The 20,217-nt window shown below is 56.3% G+C and overlaps 6 protein-coding genes across 6 annotated transcripts; 3 read left to right on the top strand and 3 right to left on the bottom strand.

The window, feature by feature from the left end:
- The first annotated feature begins 333 nt into the window (after positions 1 to 333).
- Positions 334 to 1,839, top strand: B0T15DRAFT_16155 (uncharacterized protein). The gene has a single exon (XM_062862110.1). The coding sequence runs from the start codon at positions 470 to 472 to the stop codon at positions 1,646 to 1,648; it is 1,179 nt and encodes a 392-aa protein (XP_062725622.1). The 5' UTR covers positions 334 to 469; the 3' UTR covers positions 1,649 to 1,839.
- Positions 1,840 to 2,513: 674 nt separating this feature from the next.
- On the bottom strand, positions 2,514 to 3,873 carry B0T15DRAFT_564051 (uncharacterized protein; the record flags this gene model as incomplete). Its single annotated transcript, XM_062870632.1, has 3 exons — positions 2,514 to 3,403; positions 3,455 to 3,719; positions 3,766 to 3,873. 3 exons carry the CDS (start codon positions 3,871 to 3,873, stop codon positions 2,514 to 2,516), a joined length of 1,263 nt encoding a protein of 420 aa, XP_062725621.1.
- A 3,320-nt stretch (positions 3,874 to 7,193) lies between these two features.
- B0T15DRAFT_506579 (uncharacterized protein) lies at positions 7,194 to 8,932 on the bottom strand (the record flags this gene model as incomplete). The annotated part of the gene is made up of 4 exons (XM_062867589.1): positions 7,194 to 7,399; positions 7,443 to 7,446; positions 7,579 to 8,488; positions 8,544 to 8,932. The coding sequence occupies 4 exons, from the start codon at positions 8,930 to 8,932 to the stop codon at positions 7,194 to 7,196; spliced, it is 1,509 nt and encodes a 502-aa protein (XP_062725620.1).
- Positions 8,933 to 10,481: 1,549 nt separating this feature from the next.
- Positions 10,482 to 12,076, top strand: B0T15DRAFT_16072 (peptidase A4 family-domain-containing protein). Its single transcript, XM_062862099.1, has 3 exons — positions 10,482 to 11,011; positions 11,074 to 11,216; positions 11,280 to 12,076. Exons 1-3 carry the CDS (start codon positions 10,601 to 10,603, stop codon positions 11,575 to 11,577), a joined length of 852 nt encoding a protein of 283 aa, XP_062725619.1. The 5' UTR covers positions 10,482 to 10,600; the 3' UTR covers positions 11,578 to 12,076.
- Positions 12,077 to 13,055: 979 nt separating this feature from the next.
- On the top strand, positions 13,056 to 15,860 carry B0T15DRAFT_389207 (uncharacterized protein; the record flags this gene model as incomplete). Its single annotated transcript, XM_062864477.1, has 2 exons — positions 13,056 to 15,060; positions 15,118 to 15,860. The coding sequence occupies 2 exons, from the start codon at positions 13,056 to 13,058 to the stop codon at positions 15,858 to 15,860; spliced, it is 2,748 nt and encodes a 915-aa protein (XP_062725618.1).
- Positions 15,861 to 17,115: 1,255 nt separating this feature from the next.
- On the bottom strand, positions 17,116 to 20,000 carry B0T15DRAFT_564048 (histone deacetylase RPD3-like protein). Its single transcript, XM_062870631.1, has 4 exons — positions 19,402 to 20,000; positions 19,028 to 19,328; positions 18,413 to 18,954; positions 17,116 to 18,359 (listed from the first exon to the last, which is right to left on the bottom strand). Exons 1-4 carry the CDS (start codon positions 19,618 to 19,620, stop codon positions 17,532 to 17,534), a joined length of 1,890 nt encoding a protein of 629 aa, XP_062725617.1. The 5' UTR covers positions 19,621 to 20,000; the 3' UTR covers positions 17,116 to 17,531.
- Between the last annotated feature and the right edge of the window lie 217 nt (positions 20,001 to 20,217).

Genomic DNA, 20,217 nt, shown 5'->3' with positions numbered 1-20,217 from the left:
GCAACCCAATTCGCTGGCTGCTGCCTTGAAAGCCCCTCCCCCACCCTCAGGCTGCTGTCATTCGGCTTCAACAAATTGTCCTCACTTGTGGTTCTGCTGCATGAAATGGAGGGGCCTCCGGCTGAGCCATACGGGAGCCCCACTGTTTCTGCAGCTTGCGTCCTCACCGTGACTCCGACGTCCAAGTCCTGGACCATCTAGGCCGTCCAGGCAGAACAGGTCTGTGGAATGCGCATTCACCGAACAGTCATGGACCACTTCCGTGTATATGAGGGCCCGGGTCCCCGACCTGATGAACACGTTAGCCACCGACCACTTGACGTCAGTCATCGTACACACTTCTCACTTTGGTGTCACGATCACGCCCTCCAGAGTTCTATAAAGAGCTGGTCACCCCGGGCATAAGGCAGCATTGTCACCGTTCCCCGTGTCTGTTCCTCTTCAGAAAACCCGACGGTCGTCGCCCACCATGCCACACGTTACCTACCTGGGCTCTGAGTCGGGGCATCATCGCCGCCGGCCCGAGGCCCACGACGCTCGCACCCAACGCCGGCATCAAGGGGTCACTCGCGTAGAGCCTCCCGACTTCCGCTTCTGCGTTGAGCTAGGCCTCCTCATCCGCAGCCGGCGGCGCGATCACAAGACCGTCACCGGCCTCCAGGAGGAGATCAGCACCCAGCTCACGCGCGCCGGGATCCCTAACCACGTCGCCAACACCCCGTCCTCGGCAGTCTCCTCACGCGAATGGACCATCGCGTCCGAGCTGTGCATCCCAGCGCGCCCCCGCGACCACCGCTTCGGCATGAAGCTCGTCTCGCCCTTCCTGCGCTTCGCCAAGCGGCCCGAGGCGTGGCAGGCCGACTTCCGCGCCCTCTTCCACACGCTCAACAACTACTTTGAGCTCACCACCACGCACCAGTGCTTCACCCACGTCCACATCATCCCTTCGCCGGGCTTCTGGCAGCTGGACCAGGCCAAGGCGCTGGCCAAGGCGGCGCTCTACTTCGAGCGCTGCCTGGACACGCTCGTCCCGCCCTACCGGCAGAAGAGCGTGTGGGCCAAGAGCAACCGCAACAACCGCTACTTCCTAGAGCTATCGATGGCCGAATGCTTCGACCGCATCGATGCACAGGGCACGTTCGAGGGGCTGGCGGCGCGCATGAACTGGTGCAGCTCCGTGTCGCCAACGGGGGTGGCGCTCGGGGTGCATCCGGGCGCGGATTTCCAGCACGACGCCTACCGGTGGAGCTTCGTCAACCTCAACGAGGGCGGCGGCTTCGGGACGATCGAGTTCCGGCAGCCGCCCGGGTCGACCAGCGCCTCGGAGGCCATAACCTGGGTAATGCTGGTCGCCTGTCTGGCGAGGTTGAGCTGCGGTCCCGGCGGCGGGATCAACCCGGACGTGAAGCCGCAGCTCAAGAGCCTCGGTGAATGGCTGGTGTATGAAGCCGAGTGGGCCGCGATGCCGCACAAGAGCCTGCTAAAAGACTTGATCCGGCAGGCCGTGCCAGCTACCTCGACGTCGGGGACGGTTGCCGGGATGGATGCGGATGTGATTACGATCGACGAGGATCAGCGGCTGAGGTGGAAGGTCAATGATCGGAACATTGCACTGGAAAAGTACAGGAGGCTTTTAAAGCATGTGTAAGTTCGGAGAAGAGAGCTGGCATTTCTACGTTTACATGACACATGATGGGACGCTCGAGGGCAGTGCATCGGGCCAACGCTGGTCAGAGGATTTGGGGATCTCGAGCTTTGGCGTTACAGGTAGATACCACGGGATCATCAAATGATAACTTTGATTGTTTTTTCTTCTTCAAGTTGCGAATGCGGATCTGCTACGGGAGCACCTTAGGTTGGAACTACCTAGTCTCTGAGGCACAGACTTTACTCTCGTGAGCGTTTGTGGTTGTGGTGGGCACGGGTGGCTAGTGTGGCTGGTGAAGATGTACTACCGGACCCACACCCGAACGCACACAGCTGGCGTTGGTGCTGTGTATGGATTCTGATTGGTTGGAATTGCTTGAGCATGGTAGTGGGTCCTTGCGGTACATCACCACATCACCTGCGCCACAGGTGGTCTGAGCATCTGAGACTAGAGAATCCGAGTTATTACAAAGTGCTCGGATTTATATTTCAATGCGCTAGAGCTAGAGCAGTACAAAGTAGTATGTAACGAGCTCAAAGATCGAAAGTTCAACCCACTATAAGCCGACTATAAGCCCCTATAAAGCCGAAAAATCCGAACTCTGAAATTCTCACTTTTTACGGGCCTTAGGATTACACGTTACCTTTGCGAATAGGTTCGAATGCGACCACGGAATAAAAAGCTCTAGGTAATTATCTACCTAGCTACTGACTTTCAAGACTTTTGAAGTGTGTTGTGGCCGCGTCCTTTGTAAGTGAAAACATTGACTTTTTCTTGTTTTTGGTGCGATTTGACGTGTTTTTGAACCGGTGGGCGTTTTTGGGGGGGGGGGGCAGGAATTGTAGTTCTAAGGCAAAGTTGGGGCTCAACACTCTGCAGTTATTGGTGACCCAAATGCCGGTCTCATCACATCCGCAGCCGAGTACGCCAGCCCCGAGTTTAGTTCTAGCCATGCCTGATCACGAGAGCTCAATTGTTTCTCCAGGCTCATCAGATTTTCATCCGTCTGTCCGTTCAGCCGAGCCAACCATACCTCGCGGCGAGGTGAAGGCGCCAAAATGCCGTCCATCCACGACGTGGCCTTCTTCTCCTTAAGGAGCTGAATTGCTCCAAGCATTGCGGTACGTCCGCTGAATCTGAAGCCACGTGCCGTCACGGCTACACCTTCGCGTCGCATCCATGAACGCGCGAGCCGGCCCTCGGTGTAACACAGGCGGTCAGTGGCCCAATCGACCGTGACGGGTGCAAGCAGCCCGACACCATCCCACCCCTTCTGCGCAGCAACGAAGGTCAGGGCGGCGAGTTGAAAAGCTGCAAGCGCGCGGAGGAACCAAGGGAGTACCGTGCCAAGCGGAGAGGTAATTGAATGTATCATGGATTTGTTGAGAAGCGTGTCAACAACAGCACGTGAACCGCAGTAGAGATACCAGGTTGATGCGTTTTCATGAATCGCCACGAGCATGCATACTGACATGTCTTCGTTATTCGAAAGGTATCCGGGAGGACGGGTGACGCGTGCTAGACGCCGCAACAAGCGGAAGACGATTGTGACAAACAGGCATGCAGCGGTGCCATAGAGACCGTAGAGAATGGCCAGTGAGCTGAGACCCAACACAATGTGAAGGAGAAAACGCTCCAACGTTGTCAACAAAACGAAAGACGCAAACGGATTGGCGGAGGTAGTCGGAGCGTGTGGGGCCAAGTTGCAATTGAGAATATAGAGCGTTTGGTATCGTCTGCCCTGAGACTTCGAGACTGCATACCCCTCCGTTGGAGTGGCAAGCTGTTTCTCTAAATTGTTCGAACCACCGATCGTGGCATCAATCGGAGAGGTCTTGGTGCCAGGCACGTCGGCTATGGGGATCCCATGCACTGCCTGTTGGGTGAGGATATCGCTGGCCGACCCGTTGGCGCAAGGGAACACGCTGCTCCAGTTGGCGTCCCAAACGGTCCGGCGAACTTCAGAGATGGAGCACGCTCGGTCGAGGAAGTCGGCAATTCCGGCGAGCGCGCCGACTGGTGGGAAGAAACCAGTCCCTATACGCCTTGCCAGCGCTGTCCGGCCCACAAGCTGGTAGGAGAAGCGGCCGCCGGCGAGGTAAACGACAAGTGGCTACCCATTCGAAAAATACAGCCGAGCCGGATGAAGATACTGGGAGGAAGCGTGGGAAACCAGCCGCGGTGCCGTAACTGGCAGGGACGTCCTCAGACCCGGTAATTGACATGGCTCAATTTCATAAAATTGCGAAGCAATGTCAAGAGTAAAGGTAGACCGAAAAGAAGGCAAAGTTGCCGTGGGCCCTTCTTATTATTGTTTCTTCCGGGCAGCTTACTGTGACTCTACGAGGCGGTGCTTCCCGTATGCGACTTTGCTGGCAGCCAGGAAGTTAAGCGTTCACGCAGCCATAGCTCACATGAAACACCTATTGTACAGGAAAGTTGATGGCTGTGCCATCCACTACGCTTTGCGGACCAATGACCCAAGTTGGGGCTTTCTCTGCAGGCTTGAGGATAGCCTCAGGCCTCGCCCGTGAAACAACGTGCTTGGCTAGGTAAGTAGTCAACCCCCAACGTAGTCGGCCAGAAGGAGACGCAAAAAAGAGGCAGGATTGCCCCTGATTAGTTGGGCATACGAGGTGGATGGTGGCTGTAACCTCCGCTGCAGGCTCGGCGAGAAACTTTGATATGTATTGGCCACGGCCAAAGGTGCATGGATGCATGACTCTGCAGAAAGCGCTCAGCACTGCCACTGTAGGTTGAGGTAGGTATATCCATGGTGAATCTGTCTCTTTCGGCTCTTCCTGACTGGCGTGACTTGAGTTGGTCGTGTGAGGTGTATGTGTTTGAAAAACTTGGCCGGACGAAGCGTACAAATGAACTCTGATATACTCATCACCAATCAACGAACTGTTAGTATACCCGAGGGACCCTAACTAAATTCTCCACGTCCAGCTACTCACACCGGCCTAATCGCGTAGTAGGCACATGATTTCAGCGCTTCAAGCAACGATTCACACCTCGTGACCTCTACAGGCCCTACTGTCGACCGGGCCCCACCCCAGTTGAGGGTTTCATCCAAGGCCGGAGATAAATCCTGATATATGGTTACTATGTCCCTACGGGAAAGCAGTGGTTGGACGGGCTTGCCCTGGGTGGACGGCTTCTTGTCGGGAATCGCGGACTACTTGGTCCTACGACGGGCGTTGGAAACAGGGGTTTCACTACCACCCGAGCCCATTGTCCATGTAATCAGCCACCAAGGATCGACCGAGGACCATTCGTCCGACCATAATGGAGAAACTACGGAAGTAAAAACCACTGCAACATCGAGGCCTGACGCCGGGAACCAGGCGCCCAGCGATATCACCCTCCAAGTGACCGGCTCAGAAGCGGAACATTCAGCGCATCTCGCAATTGCGGGGGCAGCAACAGCCACCAGGCTCGAAATATCCGTCTCGACAGCAGGGAACGACCAGGGAGATAGTTCTCATTCCGAGACTGCGCGAGATGCTTCGGAAGACCCGGCCCGGCCTTTTCTGGTTTGCAGGATCGCTGTTCTCGCGACTGAACCAACCGACAAGGGTACAGTTGCGGTGACTGTCTGCCCCAGTATTGAGCACCCTGGCAACGTTGTTGGCCTCCATGACGTGCCGAACAGCAGCCTCGAGACTCGCTCCGAGATCGACTTGGCGGGGCGGCGGTGGTCTTACATGATCACAGCTTCCAACATTGAACTCGAACTCGAGGCTGTGATTGACGTTGGTGCCTCCTTTGGTGTTCTGAAGCCCGCCAACACTGCGGCCGCTCATGAGACGCCGTGCAGTAGTCTCGATACCCGCCAGGAGGTCGTATGGCTGAGGAACGAGGAGGAAGCTGAGGACTCCGCGCAGACTGCGTTTGAACCACCCGAAAACCAGAGCATGCACTCACCATTCTGCGACCCCGAAGTCTGCCACCGCATCAAGTGGAATAAGGGATCTTATCTCGACTGCGGAGGTCTTCAATCCGTCAAGATTACCGACCATAACGGTATTCCCGAACAACTGGAATATATTCCGGCAAGTCACAGGACTATGGCCATATCTCACGTGTGGGCCCACGGGCAAGGCGGTCACCCGCATTTCGGAATCAACTCTTGTCTATATCAGTGGTACCGCTCGATCGCGAAAAAGCAGTGGGGGCGTTGCTCGCTGCGATTCCTTTTGGATCGACGCCGCATGTATCCCGGAGGAGCACGGCCTGCGGAAAAGGGCCATAGCCAACATCAACGTCGTCTTTCAGAACGCTGGGGTAGTCCTAGCCATTGATAAAGGCATTATGCAATGTGTCGCATCCAACAGTGAGGAGGACATGGTGTTGGTGCACGAGGCGTGGCAGAGCAGCGATCGGAACAAGAGAGCGTGGACTTTATTGGAGGGCATCCGTGGCTCAAATCAGCTGCACCTTCTCTGCGCCAAAGACCGCGTCATTTCGGTGAGAGACCTGATCCGTCGAATGAGGCAGCTGAAGGTTAAACAGTGGGGTCAAGAGGAATCGGAACTTCTCAGCCTCTTTGAGCGTGTTCCGGCCGATTATAGCTTCTCCTTCGAACTCGGCGCCACCCTCCTATCGAAGCGAGTGGCGTCGAGGGGGCCGAGGGATATTGCTCTTGTATGGAGCCTGCCGTGCCCCAAAGCATGTGGGCATGAAACCTTCGATGACATGGCCCAACTTCTCAGTAAAGTCGCTCTGGGGCCCGGCATCCACACCAGCTTCCTCATGGCGACCATGCCACGTCTCAAGGTACCAGGCCTTCGCTGGGGGCCGACAGGCGACAGAACCAGCGAGTTCAATTACAGAACCTCTGCGAGAGGGTCGGGCAACAGCGAACTGGGCAGGTGTCATCGCAACTCCTCAGGCTTAACTGCTCGGTGGCTGGTTTGGGAGTTGAACTCGCCATCGGACTGGCCTACAAACTTCGGTTTGGTGGCCCTCTCGGAGACAGAGCCGCTGGACGTGTCACATTGCTTGCAGAGCGGGCAGAGACTTGCTCTTCTGCAAACTGCAGACAGCGGTGGACGTCGATGTCACTCCAACCTCCGGTCTTACATTACATCTCGCCGACTGGTCGCGGTATGCGTTTGTCTTGGGGGCGAAGGGACGGGTCGATATCAGTGGGGGGATCTCTTCAACGTCCTCTGTTCTAGAGATGACTCTCGAAACATAAGTGCCCGCTTCAGCTATAGGGAGATTACTCTGCTTTGAGATCAATGGGCAAAGGCGAGGGATATTGCGGACGATACACCGCTTGACATTATGATGGATCAGGATTTTGGGGTGGGGGTGTATTTGAGAAATCTTCTCTCTGCCGATGAGGTTCCGTATTGGAGAGAAGACGATTTTCCTGAGAACTTCTCCCAGCACCTCCGTGAAGGTTACAGTATCAAATGGGTTGGTTAGGCGTTGGATTTCTTGCCCCACTTGCCCAAAGTCGACGCTCCACGCGGAAATGAGGTTCGTGGTAGATCAAATCTGGTGCATTGCTGGAGGGACGCCCCTATGAATCTCATCCTTTGATCGAGATGACCGATCGGTTGTACAGGTCAGGGTCTGTGGACATCATCGACTTGTCGAATTGGTGACACCAGTGCAGGATGGTATGTCGCCTCTCGCGGGATGGCTCGAGGGCGATGAAGAAAAAATCAGTGGCATATAGCAGGGAGTTGTCCGGGTAATCACACACACAGTCGGTGTGCTTCACATTCGGGGTCCCTGTTCTGTCTTCAAGCATCATTGTACAACGGTACCGACTTACTTCCCTGTAATCCATAGAAGCTATGCATTAGCATTCAACTAAAGAAACACCGCTCATAAGACAATCTGGACTCGAGTTATATGGGAATCATCCGCGCCGGCAGAAGTCGGGCCTGTGCCGAGTCTGGAGCCCTCACACTCGTGAGCTCTTGCTCGTTGACGATCATCGACACAACGAAGTAACAGGTCCCAAGTTGGGCCAGCTCGAGTTTGATGTTCGTCAACGACCTGTTGCCAGGCCGTCGTCCCCTCCCTCCCCAGCTCGCGGCGGCCGCGCTCACCCACTGCGAGGCCACCCCTGATGACTTGGCATAGAGCAGATCCGCAACGGTTTGCTTTTTGTTGTGCTCTGCCACGAGCTCGAGCAGCTGCGGTAGAGTGATATAGTGCCACCTGTCCGGATGCTCACCAAAGAGATTCTTCACGTGGTCCGGCGCTCCTGTCAAGACATACACACCGGGGCCAACACGGTAAGTTGGCACCAGCTCGAGCTTGTGTTCGGGCAGATACCTGCCCACGAAGCAGACGGTCGGATCCGCGCCGTGCAAAAGGTAGAGCTCCATCACGTCGAGCAGAATGCCATCGAGCACAATGTCATCGAGCAGTTCGCCCTTGCGTATGAGCCCTGCCACGCCGAGAAGTGTCGCCGTCCACGGCGTCCAATACGAGCCGTCCCAGGACGGGAGTGTCACGTGTTTGAGTCTAGTGTTTGGAGAGGCTCCCTTTTGAAGTAAGACCCTGGCCAGCTTCACGGGATCTGCACCTCCCCTCCGAAGCGGCCTCGGCTTCGGTATTGGATCCCTGTCCATGTCCAGAATTTGATTCGCGTCAGAGGTTGGGAAGAGTGGCTTGGGAGTCCTGGCATACAAGAGTGTTCCCACTCCGCCCTGGTTGGTGAAGGGATCAATCGTTGCAAACGCCTCAAGAGCGTTGCTCAGATCCCCAGCAGACATCCTTTTGAACCGGCCCGTTTCCTGTTTGTGCTGATGTGCGAACGAGTAGAGCGCCGCTGAACCGCCCAGAGACGCCGATAACAACAAATTGCCACTGTTCAACTGGAGCAGGGCGGGATACCGAGATACCTATCATTCCTAAAACGTACCCATGATGTCTGTGGAATGCGGCGGCGCTGACAAATCTCTGAGCGTGAAGCTGAGAACTCTGCCTGTGTTTTCCGTAATACACGCTGTCGACAATCCTTTGACATGGAATGTTGTCCCGGAGTGCCAGGATGGAGCAATACCGCTCAAGGGTGCTTGCGGCAGAAGGGTTCACCTCCTGCACTTCAACCCGGTCCCAGGCACGACCATGCTCCGCCGCACCGTGCCAACCGCCGCGTCCCGGCCCAGCGATACCCGTGATTATAGGAACTGGTACCTTTGTCGTCCTCTCCAGCGCTTCCAAAAACAAGCCCAAGAACGGCAGCCCAAATGCTGAAACGGAGGATCGTGTTGGTGGCGTTCCCAGGACATTCAAGTTGGCCGGAGTCATCTTAAAGTGAGTTTGCGCAAGTGCCTCGAGCGAAAGAGGAGGTATCTTGCCGCCGTTCGTCCAACGGCACTTGCCACAACTTCCACTTGGGCGTCCAACAGGCAAGCGAGCCAGACGTCGCTTTTCAGCCCAACCCCGCGATAGCCGCTGCGGAATGCAGCTGTCAACTTCTCATCGTCGCCGGCGTTGCGATCAGGTCAAACTGCAACCGGAAACCACTCAGGACAGCGAGTAAAGCAAACAAATCTTTGAACGTTTTTGGTGCGAGAATCTGGGGTCCATGATAGAATTCATGTTGATCTTCCAAGAGGCTCCATCGTCACGACCCTTGCTCTCCAAAGTTACCTACCTGGTAGGTGCAAAGTGATAAGTGGCACGCACCCATGCATGAGCCCATCTGTGAAAGGGCGCTGCACCAACAGGCATCTGATCATTTCTTCAACTTCAGTGGCAACGCTGATGCCGGAGGGAAACCCGTTGCAGCAGGCCGGGGAACATGATGCACGGACCTTGTCCCTGACAGTCGGTATCTCGTCGCCGGCTAGGCCCAGTTCGGCATCCCGAGCCAAGGCATGGCAAAATGTTGCTTCAATGTCTCAAGTTCAATATCCAGGACCGCGCGTAGCCTCGAGGGATGTTGAATTTTTTGCTAGACCCCAACTCGATTTTGGGCATCAACGTCTCCCCCTGTCGTTGTCCCGAGAGGTTCTTCTTGTTGGGACGTTCACAATCAATGGGGGACGACAGGGAAAATTTTTGATACCATGTGATGTTAAATCTCCGACCATGAATAACAACGCAAGGGTCTTCGAAACGGAGCCGCTCGCCATTGAGAGTCTGGAACTTGCCGGGTCAGTCAAACGGATCCTAGACGCGCACAGGCCGATATTACCAATGTTGTTGTACAGGGTCTTCCTGCACCACGTGTGAACCGCTGTGGCTGACCATCGTCCAAGGGATCAGATATACATATCGTCGCCTGTGGATGGACATTGGACGCGCAAGGCTCGACGCGGCCAAAAGGGCCCGCCGAGACCATGAGCGGCCCGCCCCTGCCGGATTAGCCCCATGATATTTTAAGACATGGCCCCCTGTCCTTAACCAGAACCCCGTTACCTCCGGAAGGGGTCGCGGGGTGGTATAAATGCGACCCTGGGCGTTGCTAGCCCGTGAAAATTCTGGACTATTGAAGGGCGAAAACCCGGTTATCGTGGGCGCATTTTCCGTCGCGAACTTGGGAAGCCCAATCACTGACCGCCTGAGACTGGGACATGGAACCGTGGGTTTGGGGTCGGTCCGGAAAGGGCAGCCTCAGCTCACCAGGACGAAGATGGATTAGGAAGGAATTTAATGCGCGCCGGACACCAAGAGTCTTTTGCTTTTTTTTTCCCCGCGCCCAGATCCCCTTGCCACAATCCTCCCTCCGCATCGATGAGAAGTCTTCTCTTCTCGGATTTCGCCGTTGCCGTCGTGGGTCCGCTTTGATGCCAGCGTAACTGCGTAACTGAGGAGGGATTCGCGCGCATCGCGCTCGAGACTCGAGAGAGATAAGGCCCCTGGATTTTGTGGCCTTCCATGACCAAGCACGTGGACCGCCAAGCGTTGATCAGCATCTCGACGCATTGATCGCTCCGACAGAACTGCCCTCCCCCCCCCCCGCGGGACGACATGTGGTCCTTCATCCGGCCAATCTTCCTCTGGGGACTGGCCGCAGCAACAGTCGCTGCAGAACTGAACTTCGTTGCGAGCGTCCGAACAAAAGGCAATGTCGACGCCTCCGCGCTCAAGTTCGTGCCAATTCCGCCCTTGACACGGGGTAGGCACGGGTCGCGGGACTCGTGGCCTGGCCGGGGCGACAGCAGAGCCGAGAGGGATGTCGTCAGCTACAGTTCGAACTGGTGCGGCGCATCGCAGCATTCCTCGCGATCGGACGGGGTCGCGAGTGTGTTCGGCGCCTTCACCGTTCCCGACCTGACGCTGCGGCCTGGACTCCCGGCGCCGCAGTTCGCGAGCGCATGGTTGGGCATTGATGGGGCAGAGTGCAACTCGACCCTGTTGCAAGCAGGGGTGACAAACATCGTAAGGGCTCCCCCCCTGGCCGCATTTTTGATCGATGGAGGCATGACTGAGACAATACACAGGTCAACTCCAATGGCGGTCAGAGTGCTTCGGCGTGGTGGGAGTGGTATCCGGAAGCGGCCTACACCATCCAAGGCCTAAAAGTCAAGGCCGGGGATTGGGTTACGGTAAATATCGAGACGACCAGTGCGAACAGCGCGAAATTGTAAGTGCCGCCGGACGGAGTGATGGCGCGCGGTGGGCGCAGACTGACGGCCGCATCACCCAGAGTCATCACCAACGCCAGCCTGGGGTACGAGGTGACATTGGTGCTAACCAACGGGCCGGAACTGTGCCGCGTGGATGCCGAGTGGATCATAGAAGACTTTTACGTCTCGGGCCAGCAGGTCGCCTTCGCCAATTTCGCCGACGTGTGGTTCATGGATTCGGGGGCGACAACGGTCGGGGGCAAGCACATCGGCCTCGACGGGGCCGCCATGGTCCATCTTCAGGCCGACGATGGCACCATTCTCTGCTCGGCGCACCCGTACGACGACGCAAATTTTGTCATCGTATCTCATGCTTGAGAGTGCTCCCGGGGGTAATTTAGGAGTGGGAAAGCTGCTGCGTTGGTCTTTCTTCTTTGGATATTGATGAAGAATCGGCGGTCCGTTTCGAATTGCGTGTGTTGAGGGAATAATTTCATTTTGCCCAGGATGACTCCAAGACGAAAGATGGCCGAAAGAGGTATTCCGTACGGCCAAGGCTTTCCCATAAAATTATTGTTTGGTGTTTCGATCCGTTTGCCATCCCGATCGGCTCGAGCCCGAGAGAGTCCCTGGTCATCGGGTATGCACGATGTATGCCAAGACCGTTGCGCCGCTTTGTCCCTTGTGCCTGGTACTGGCGCGCTTGATTTGCAGGGCCGTCCCTTGCCCTTCAGAGAGCCGCGTCGAAGAGACGACCTTGCAGTGACATCACAACGTCAGCCCAGTCGGTCCATCTTGAAACACCTTCCGGGTTGTGGCATCCAACACGTGCGTTGTTTCTGGGATGTCTTTTGGTGGTGCAAAAGCTCCGTTGAGCGCAATCGATCGTTCCAGACTCGCCAAGCGGATCCACGGAACTTGACACCTGAGTCACGGGGGGGCAAAACACCAAGATGGTGCTCGGTTAACCGCAACGGGGAAGGATACCGAGTGCCTATCTGACCTCCCTTTTCCCTGAGCAACGGAAGTCGGCATAATAAGTTGTATGTTATTAACGCGCATAGTGTATGGAGCAGACAAACGATGCTAATAACCTGGCAATTATGTGTACTAGTAGCAGGATATGCCCGATCGACTTCTTGACGGTGGGTCATGCCAATTGGGAAATCGCATCTCAGCGGTCTCGTGTCGGATGCGATGACGTTTGGGACCCGCAGATAACAAGTTGGAACCTCTTGGCCCAGATCCCCGCTCAAAAAAGCCTCGAATCTCTCGATGGCCCACCGAAGTGGCGGCAGACGACAACAATGCAATGCGCAGCTCGCTCTCAGATACGACCTTGGCTTGGGATAACCGCTAGTGTTGTCCCCAGGAGATGGCAGACACACAACCTGACAACTCGACCCATTGACATGGTGGACTTTGTCCGGCTCCACAAGCCGAGCAACTAGCCGGACACCAAGGTACCTTTGTCAAGGCAGCTTCTCCCGCACATAACAAAGCGCTGTTGTGCTCTGTCTCTCCTGACCGTTCTTTGTTCTGTGGCATTTGTAGCCCCCCTCGCACTCTGATCTCCCCTGAGGCGGTGTTTTGGTGATGCGCATTGCATCTCCTCTTCATCGTTGATCACCCCTTTAACCTTCGCTTCACCGACCCACACGCGTCAATCCGTATCTCTGGAAGAACCACCTCACAGACACGCCCCGCCAGCATCGGGACTTGATTGCACAAGTGACGATACGGGCTTTGTCCCTGGACGGTTTTGGGGCGAGGCGAACTGAACTCATTCTATGCAAGATCCGATCGACAGAGGGATCAGGGATTCATCGCACGAGAGAGGTCTCGCCGCAGCAGCGATGGCTTCGCCGCAAGCGCCAGGAACGGAAGACCCCGTTACTGCGGGTACTTCATCTTCTTCAACCAGCCATGGGGACGTACAGCCGCCACCGAAGGGCAAGGAGAAGAAGAGGGTGGGTTTCGCCAGCGACAGAGGACCCCAAGACAGCCCGCTCGGCAGTCCGTTCCATGCCACACCCAGCGAGCCCCAAATCGTTGCGCCGCAGGATTACTTCTCCTTCAGGCCTTCCCCCTCCAGCGCCGGCTCTACGCCCCTGAATGGCGATGACCCAGCGAAGCGAGATTCTTTCGACAAGGATGAGCTTTACGCCTCTGTCTCCCGCATGTTGAGCGCCCCAAGCAGGCCGCGGCCTGTGCTGCGGAAGCCGACCACAGCCCCCACCTCCGGCGACGTGCTTCCAGCACCTCACAAATCCGAGGTGGAGGCCAAGAACCGGGCGGATCGGTTGGCATACTCGGTGGGAACGTCCTCAGTCCCCGTATCACGCAGGGGGTCTGTCGACTCGGACACTGGAACCTCCTTTGACCGGGACGCCCTCCTCGACGGCTCTTCGGCACACATGGCCCCCGATCTGTTGACTCCGGCAGACGCTGAGGACCTCGGGCCGCGCGCAGAGGCGCAGTTCGAGGCCGAGAAGATCGTGCGGCGCCACACGCGCCACCAGAGCCCTCTGATCCGGCCTTTCGACCCGTCTCGGTCCGGCACGGCGACCCCCGTCGACCATGATCTGGAATACGTCCCGCGGCCGGAGAAGTACAGGGGCGGGATTCTGGGCAGCTTGCTCCGGCTCCGCGCCGGCCCGGACGAGAGGTATGCCTCGCCCTATTCGAGCGCCATCAGCACGCCTACGAGCTCTCCCCCGGTGTCGAGATCCAGCACGCCGAAGCCCGATGGTCGCCGACGGCCCTGGAGGTCCCATTCCTCCAACACCTTGGCCGGCCTCATGGAGTCATCCCTCAACCTTGCCGTCCCCGGATCGAGTAAGGACATCAACGAGGCGGTTGAGAAGGTCAAGCAGGAGGTGGAAAAGTCCAAGAAGTCGAGCAAGCCGAAGAAGAAGGTCGACGAATACCGCATCAAGATCCACATCGCCGAAATCATCAGCCGCCAGACCTACCTGCTCAAGCTGTGCCGCGCGCTGATGGTCTATGGCGCGCCCACGCACCGGCTCGAGGCCTACATGCGGATGTCGGCCCGTGTGCTTGGCATCGAGGCGCAGTTTCTGTATCTGCCGGACACCATGATCATCTCGTTCGACGACAGCAGCATCCACACGACCGAGGTCAAGATTGTGCGGGCCAGCCAGGGCCTGGACTTTGGCCGCCTGCGCGATGTCCACGAGATTTACAAGGAGGTGGTGCACGACCGCATCGGCGTCGAGGAAGCGACGGCGCGCCTGAACGACATCACGAAGCGCAAGCCAAAGTTCCCCGTCTGGCTGCGCATCCTCTTGTATGGCGTCGCGTCGGCTGTGGTCGCGCCCTTTGGCTTCGAAGGCCGCTACATCGACATGCCCGTCTGCTTCATCCTGGGCTGCCTTGTGGGATTCCTGCAGCTCTACCTCTCCCCGTCCAACGAACTATACGCCAACGTCTTTGAAATCACCGCCGCCGTGGCGACTTCTTTCCTGGCCCGGGTGTTTGGCTCGATACGCCACGGACAGCTGTTCTGCTTCTCGTCCCTCGCCCAGGCGTCCATCGCTCTCATTCTACCTGGCTACATGGTTTTGTGTGCCAGCCTGGAGCTTCAGAGCCACCAGATGATATCTGGCTCCGTGCGGATGGTGTATGCTCTGATCTACACCCTCTTTCTCGGTTACGGCTTCACTATCGGATCCGTTATCTACGGGTACATGGATGACAATGCCGTCAGCGCAGTGCACTGCTCCGTCGGCGATAGCTGGTACACTCAGAGGCCGCCCGAGGATTTTTATATCCTCTTCGTCTTACCCTTCACGCTGTGTCTCTGCGCCATTAACCAGGCCAAATGGCAACAAATGCCAGGTAAGACCCCCTTGGCTCACACACTTCTCCCGTCAAGTCTCTGACCCTCTTTTCCAGTGCAAGTCGCCATCTCTCTAGCCGGCTTCTGCGTCAACAATTTCTCAGCCCGCTTCTTCAAGGGCAACGGCATCGTGTCGAGCTCGCTCGGTGCCCTCACCATCGGCGTGCTCGCCAACCTCTACTCCCGCCTCGGCCGCTACGCACAGAACTACTTCCTCGACATCTGGGAGCGCAGCATCGAGCCCCGCATCCGCGGCAGACACCGCCGCCACCACCACCACCGCTCCCCTTACTACAACTGCCCTCCGGCCGGCGAATCCGACGACTCGGTCCGGCAGCACAAAGAACGCGTCGAGCACGACATCGAGATGGGCCCGCCCCCGAGAGCAGACACCACCGACTCTGCCTCCCCCTCCGTCACACCCACCACCGCAACAGTTGTCGGCAGCGGCGGCCTGACGACTCGCGCGAGGAAGATCGGCTACGGCCTGGCCGCGGCCGCCATGCTGCCCGCCATCTTCGTGCAGGTGCCCTCGGGCCTAGCCGCCAACGGCTCGCTGCTGAGCGGCGTCACCAGCGCGGACCAGATCGTCAGGAACGAGACGGTGCTCGCCAACGGGACGGTCGTCAACGGCACCGTCTCCATGACCACCACCCAGGTCGGCGACCTGAGCAACTCGGCCTTCAACGTCCTGTTCAGCGTCATCCAGGTCGCCATCAACATCTCGGTCGGGCTGTCGCTGAGCGCGCTGTTGGTGTATCCGTTTGGGAAGCGGAGGAGTGGGTTGTTTAGCTTTTAAATGAGGGAAGGGTTTTCTTGCTTTGGGGAGGGAAGGCGGTGGGTCTTAAAGAGAACTTTGAAGAGAAGAGGGAAAGGGGTTTCGTTCGTTTGCTGGGCAACGACGGAAGGAGGCCAAGACAGAATCTATTTTTATTTTATTTTTTTTATTTTTATTTTTGGACTAGGACTAGGGCTGGTGGTAGTACGGTGTTTGGATGAGGGGGTTGAACCATTACGGGGACAAACGGGGGGCGTTGGATGATCTGCTTTGGCCCTTCTGGCGGAGTTTCGGTTTGATGCTGCGTCAAGGAGATTGGCCTTTCAGGGGAATTTAGTACGGTGTTTGGATGAGGGGGTTGAACCATTACGGGGACAAACGGGGGGCGTTGGATGATCTGCTTTGGCCCTTCTGGCGGAGTTTCGGTTTGATGCTGCGTCAAGGAGATTGGCCTTTCAGGGGAATTTTGCTTTCTTGTCGTATTCGGGGCGTTGGTTTCGATGTGTTTGGACATCTGTGGCGTCTGGTCCTTTTTTTTTCTTTTTTTTTTTTTTTTTTTTTTTTTTTTTTTTTTTTTTTTTTTTTTTTTTTTTTGTGTGTGTGTGTGTGTGTGTGTGTGTGTGGACAAAGAGGTGCATTATAGCGGGAGTCTTTTTTCTTTTCTTTTGTTTTCTTTTCTTATCAACAACATTCATAGATATGACAGAACCTATATTAGAGGCATAGATGTCAACAGGGCTTAAAAAAGTTTTAGATTCAGGATAAAGCAAAAAGGAAAGACACGAAAGCGAGAACAAATTCCTACAGTAACCTTTTGGCTCCGTCATAGAAGAGTTGCTTGCAGCAGCCCCTAGTAAAACCGTGTGGACCATCAAGGTTGAATGTGACTCAAGGCTTGGTGGAACTGTCTGTCCTCTGTCCTCGTCCCGATGTGCGTTGGAACGGAGTAAGAGGGGATGTTACGGTAGTAGCACAAGGCGATAGAAAACCATCATGATCTGAGAAGGGAGCTAGGATGCTGCTTCAGGGATCACTAAGGTACCTCACTAAGGTGCCTACGTACTAGTACAAATTATGTCCACGAGCTTCCTGAAACCCCGTCCGCATCGTAGTCGGTGTCACTCACAAACTCATGGGCAGCTACGCCTTCTTACAGTTCTGCGAGGAGGTCACCACCATGCTGGGCCTGGAGCACGTGATGGAGGAGACATGGAACGGCCCGAACGCAGCACGGAAAGGTCATGAAGCAAGTTCACAAGAGATACGGCGACGTGGGTGCATCAAGAAGTAGTACCATCTCATTAATGGTATGATGCGACCTTGCTGAATCCACATCCGTCCTTCGTTCCTAATAGTAGTATGATTATCGACCAGGAACCCATACAACTCCAAGATGCCCAGCCACCAGAGCCAGCTAACACAACCATGCGCTGCTGTCTCAGCGAAGCATCACGGTACCAGGGTTCAGAAAACCAGACGGTCACTCCATCAACACCGATGCCCAATGTCAACCCAATGCCGCCCCTTTCCCAATTCCGGTCCATGCCATTCCTGAACGCCGTTACAAAAAAAGGACCACATGACGACCTCTTTGTTTGTACAGAAACACATCGCTGTAATCGCCAGCTGGGTCGTATTAAATTCTAATCAGTTCAGAATCCACGCCAACTAGGCCTCGGTCAGTGACTCGGGCTAGTTCTCGGCGTTAGCCGTGTCTTTCTCAGACGTCTGGACAGCAGCTGCTGCCTCGGCAGGCTTGGGCTCGTCACCACCGATCGCCGGAGAGCCCGAAGCGCGGTTGGTGGTGGTAGTTTCACCCTCATTGCCGGCCTTGTCGTCGGCATTGTTGTTGGGCGCTACCTCGGTGGCCGCCATGCCCTCGGGCTCCTCCGTTTTGATGTTGGCAACGGCGGCCTCATCCATGGCGACGTCTCCGTCGCCGTCAACGTTGGCCTTGTCGCTCTCCGCAAGCTGTCCGAGCTGCTCGGCAGCATCCGCGGCACGCTGATCAGCCTCAGCTCGCTCCTGAGCCTCGACCTCGGCGAGAATCTCGGAGACGGCTTCATCAATCATGGTGTCGTCGTTCTCGGCCGCGGTATGCGGCTCTCCGGGGGTTGCGACGCCACTGTCGACCTCCATGGTGTCATCGTCCTTAATGTTGCGGAAGTCGGTTTCCTGGCGCGAACGCCCGTTGGGTCTATACACGCCATTCGCGCGAGCCATTTCCTCATCGTCGGAGTCCTCGAACTCATCCTGGCGCTCGACGCGCTTCTCCCACTGGCGCTGGGTCATGCGGACGTCCTTGTTGTCGTCTTCATCGTCGTCGTCCATTTCATCGTCTTGGTCGTCAGACATGCCGAGACCCTGGCGCGGAACGTCCTGCATTTGGACGGACGGAACATGAGCGGTCTGTTTCAAGTTCTCAATCACCGCAACCTTGATCTTATCAAGGTACTCATAGCTGTTGGCGTTCTCCATGTTGGAGGCGCGCACATCCAGCTCGTAATCAGGTCCATAATACTGGCAACTGTTAATCTCTTGCGGAACAAGCCAACTACATCAATGCAACTCACCTCGTAATACTCGTTATACGGAAGGACCGGGTCCATCTCAACACCGACCAAGCGACCGGTCTCGTACGCCCAGGTGCGGGCAACATTCCTCATGGTGTAGCCGCCACCGCCCAGGACAAGGGTCGGCAGGTTGAAACCGCGCACGTAATTGACGCAGTTGGCGTGGCCGCGCATGCTGAGGTTGAAGCAGCCGAGTCGGTCACCCGAGAGGCTGTCGCCGCCGCACTGGAGAACGACGGCTTCGGGCTGGTAGTACTTCATGACAGCCTCAATGACCGGCTGGAAGATGGTCTTGTACGCCTTATCGTCGATTCCATCCCGCAGCGGGAAGTTGACCGCATAGTACTTGCCCTTGGCAATGCCGATATCGCGGAGCTCGCCGGTACCGGGGAAGTACTCGCCGTACTTGTGGAAAGAAACCGTCATGACGCGGTCGGTGGTGTAAAAAGCCTCCTCGACACCATCGCCGTGGTGGACGTCAATGTCAATGTAGAGCACGCGCTTCTTGAAGCGCAGCAGCTCGAGAATTGCGAGAACAATGTCTGCATGCAACCAACACATCAGCCGAACCGCGGACCGAATACGAAAAAAAAGCTCCGATATTTGAACACATACCGTTGACATAGCAGAAACCACTAGCCTCGCTCTTCTTGGCGTGGTGAAGACCACCAGCCCAGTTGATTGCGATGTCGCACTTCTCACGGTTGAGACGGGCAGCGCCCTCCATGCTGCCGCCCGCACTGATCCCACAGAACTCGAACAACCCGTCGAACACAGGGCAATCGTCGCCGACGTTGTATCTCGACTGCTCCTTCATGAAGGCATCCATATTATCGGGTGTCACCTTCTGGAGAAACTCGATATACTCGTCGGTATGGAACTGCGTCATCTCGGCGGTGACAGCCGGCTTCGCACGCTGTTTCGCAGAAGAAAGACGCAGTTAGTCGGTGCGCTCTTGCATCCAGACCCTGCGGAAATGGGTGACTTACGTAAATCTCGAGGAATTTGTAGACATTGTAGTTCATCACCAGGCTGTGAGCCAGGCGAATGCGATGCGGCTTCATCGGGTGGCCAGTGACATAGGCATAGTTGCCAATGTCGGAGTCGTAGAAATAAGCGACTCTTTTCTTGTCGTTACTGGCAATCTCGTACAAAGGCCGAGTGCGGTCGACGCCCGCCGGGTCGATAATCCCAGTTGCCCTAGGCATGGTGGCAGATTGGTGGTTGCTAACCGTAAAGTCGGTATCACACCAAATTTCGGTGTGGGTATTGGAATGAATGGGCGAAGGGGGGGAAAACGCGGGAATCGTTGGATAAAATGGCGCGGAGTCAAATACAATGGCAGGATCGTCGTCGTTACCGCTGGAGCCTTCGCTCTCGTGATCGTCGTCGTCCCCGTGGTCGCTATCGTCAGTATCGTAGTCACTCTCCTGGTCGCGATCGCTGTCAGACTTGAAATAGCGAGCAAATAGAGCCGGGTTGAGATCTTCAACCCAGGGTTCGGGAACCCAAATCGGTCTGTATTGTCCGTTTCGGGAGGCACCAGAAACGCGGTGGGCGGACCGATGGAAGAGAGGGTGAAGGTGCGAAACCGAGCTTGAGGAAGCGTCCGAAAACGCGCTAGATGAATTCGGCATGGCGATTAGCTTATCGCGCTCTGAGCCCGGATTGGCTGGCAGCGTCCTGTAATCCGTGCGCGAATGGAAAGACGGTGATTGGTACGGTCAAACTTCGGAGTTTCACCGTGCAGTGCGGCTAAATTTCGGAGTTTCACTGCACAGTTGTACTCAATTTAGTGGGGGCCA

The sequence above is a fragment of the Chaetomium strumarium genome, assembly GCF_033439665.1.
Source record: "Chaetomium strumarium strain CBS 333.67 chromosome Unknown B0T15scaffold_1, whole genome shotgun sequence".
Lineage (NCBI taxonomy): Eukaryota > Fungi > Ascomycota > Sordariomycetes > Sordariales > Chaetomiaceae > Chaetomium > Chaetomium strumarium.
The sequence above is the reverse complement of the archived record's forward strand: the minus strand, read 5'-3'. Positions and strand labels throughout refer to the sequence as shown.

Excerpts from the sequence above, each read along its gene's own strand:
- B0T15DRAFT_564048 (XM_062870631.1), bottom strand. The coding sequence starts at position 19,620 with ATGCCTAGGGCAACTGGGATTATCGACCCGGCGGGCGTCGACCGCACT. Across the intron at positions 19,329-19,401 it reads ACAAATTCCTCGAGATTTAC|CGTGCGAAGCCGGCTGTCAC; the intron begins GTAAGTCACCCA and ends TCTGCGAAACAG. Across the intron at positions 18,955-19,027 it reads TGGTTTCTGCTATGTCAACG|ACATTGTTCTCGCAATTCTC; the intron begins GTATGTGTTCAA and ends GGTTGCATGCAG.
- B0T15DRAFT_16155 (XM_062862110.1), top strand. The coding sequence starts at position 470 with ATGCCACACGTTACCTACCTGGGCTCTGAGTCGGGGCATCATCGCCGC.
- B0T15DRAFT_16072 (XM_062862099.1), top strand. The coding sequence starts at position 10,601 with ATGTGGTCCTTCATCCGGCCAATCTTCCTCTGGGGACTGGCCGCAGCA. Across the intron at positions 11,012-11,073 it reads AAGCAGGGGTGACAAACATC|GTCAACTCCAATGGCGGTCA; the intron begins GTAAGGGCTCCC and ends GACAATACACAG. Across the intron at positions 11,217-11,279 it reads AGTGCGAACAGCGCGAAATT|AGTCATCACCAACGCCAGCC; the intron begins GTAAGTGCCGCC and ends CGCATCACCCAG.